The 1,909-nt window shown below is 44.0% G+C and overlaps 1 protein-coding gene across 2 annotated transcripts in view; it reads left to right on the forward strand.

Moving 5' to 3' along the window:
- Window positions 1-1,909, forward strand: part of PAIP1 (poly(A) binding protein interacting protein 1) — a 23,586-nt gene continuing 21,677 nt past the window's right edge. The window contains exon 1 of one of the 2 annotated variants that reach the window (XM_010001158.1): window positions 1-42. In XM_010001158.1, the coding sequence (XP_009999460.1) occupies window positions 12-42 (31 nt within the window). In that variant the 5' untranslated portion in view covers window positions 1-11. The remainder of the gene's footprint in view (window positions 43-1,909) is intronic. The other variant, XM_010001157.1, reaches the window with a different exon arrangement.

A 1,909-nucleotide genomic window follows, 5' to 3' on the forward strand; every position in this document is an offset into this window, starting at 1 on the left:
GTAATGAAAAGATGGATCTGGGATCACACTCCACTCTAAACCGTAAGTAGTTGCCAAACAGTCATTATGTTAAGATAATACAGAACATCTGCTAAGTCAAAAGAATCCACATTTATGACCAAAGGTGAAGAGTTGTGTGGTTCAGTAATGGCACCCTGAAGCGTTTAACTCCTCATAGTTGTATACATGAAAGAAAGATATTTGCTTTCTGGAAACATTGGCATATTAAAAAGTGATGCCAGGATTTAACAATGGGTTTCTTAGAGCTTCAGGATCCTGAGACCACTGACTGAGAATCTTAACTTCCTTTTTCAAATTAGTGTAAGCTTTTCATCCTCCTCCTAGTAACGTGAAGTCTACAGATGTGACTAGATATAAAAACATAGGCTGGAGCTAAAATGACACAAGAACACTGAGTATTTTTAATATAGATATTTTACCAGCTAATTCGTGCTCTTGAAAGTTTGGCCATGTTGCGTAAGTTTAGTTTTGCAATTGTTTGCCCAAGGGAAGACTGATTTTTGTATTTTTTTTTTAGGATTCCTCAAAATCCCCTACATTTGCTCTCATTTCAGTTGCAGAGCATAGATTTGTTTGTTCACCCGTCTTCACTTTCAGGAACGGTTGCCTAGGAACAGGTTTCCCATGAGCCTAATTAATTTTAACTGTGTCACCTTTACCGTCTGGCCAACTCTATCTCTCACCAAAAATCAGCCTGATTCATGCCTTGGGGAAGCAACAAATGTTTTACACCCTACCCCTCTCCGTTAATAATAAACCAAACAGGAACCTAACTCCTAAAGGCACCATTTTACAATACAATCGGGTATTTTTTTATACACAAGGCAGTGCCATTAAGATTTTTTTAATGTTTCCTACACACTTGTTTACTGTGTGCTCATGAGATGGGCTGAGTTTGACTCAACACCACACCAGCCTTAGACGTGGGCTGTGCCAGGAGCAGGTGACATGGCTGGCACAGGCCAGGCCACTTGAGGGGACAACTCACTGGCATCCCCAGCAGCGTCAGCTGAGGTGTGCTCTGGGTGCCCCTGGGTGCAGTCGCCTTCCTCATCAGGAAAGCAGGCGGGGCTATGGAGTTGGCAAAGCAAGAAGAGCAAGGCTCTGGGCTGCAATTTTAACAAAAATAGGTGAATTAAGTTTGTGAGTGGGACGTAGGACTTGAATCATATGCGATTAATGCAATATTAGCAAAAATGCATTATGTGGGCAGTTAACAAGCCCAACCATTAACCCAGCACTGCCAACTCCACCACTAAACCACATCCCTGAGCACCACATCTACAGATCTTTTAAATTAATACAGGGATGGTGACCCAACCACTTCCCAGGGCAGCCCATTCCAATGCTTGACAAAACCTTTCAGTGAAGAAATTTTTCCTAATACCCTATCTAAACCTCCTGTGACACAACCTGAGGCCATTTCCTCTTCTTCTGTTGCTGTTGGGAGTGTTGCCACACTGTTGGCAGCTTCTAGCTGTGGGTTAAAAAAAATCAGAAGAGTATTTGTTGTCATGCATAAATCAGACATAAAAACACATTATTCTGAACAAACAATGTTACATTAGGTAGCCCTAATAGCAGAGAAGTGTTGTCAGGTCAGAGGCTTAGCTTTTTTGGCTCACATTGAGTGTTCAGCCTGCAGCTTTGCTACACAAACCCCCTTCCTGTGGAAAATGGCTGTATTAAGCTCAGGGTGTGGGGGGTGCTACAGGTCTCCCACGAAGCCCTGTCGTGGTCACCCGGCGCCATTTGTTCCCGTAGGGAAGCAATGGCAGCAGTGTTGCTACTTTCGAAAATGCCGTTTCCACGCTTTGGTGCCTTTTTGAGGAAGGCGCGGTTCGGCTGGGTCCTGCTGACACAGACCAGCCCCGCGCTGGAATCCGAC

Source organism: Chaetura pelagica, unplaced genomic scaffold, assembly GCF_000747805.2.
Source record: "Chaetura pelagica isolate M959 unplaced genomic scaffold, ChaPel_1.0 scaffold546, whole genome shotgun sequence".
NCBI lineage: Eukaryota > Metazoa > Chordata > Aves > Apodiformes > Apodidae > Chaetura > Chaetura pelagica.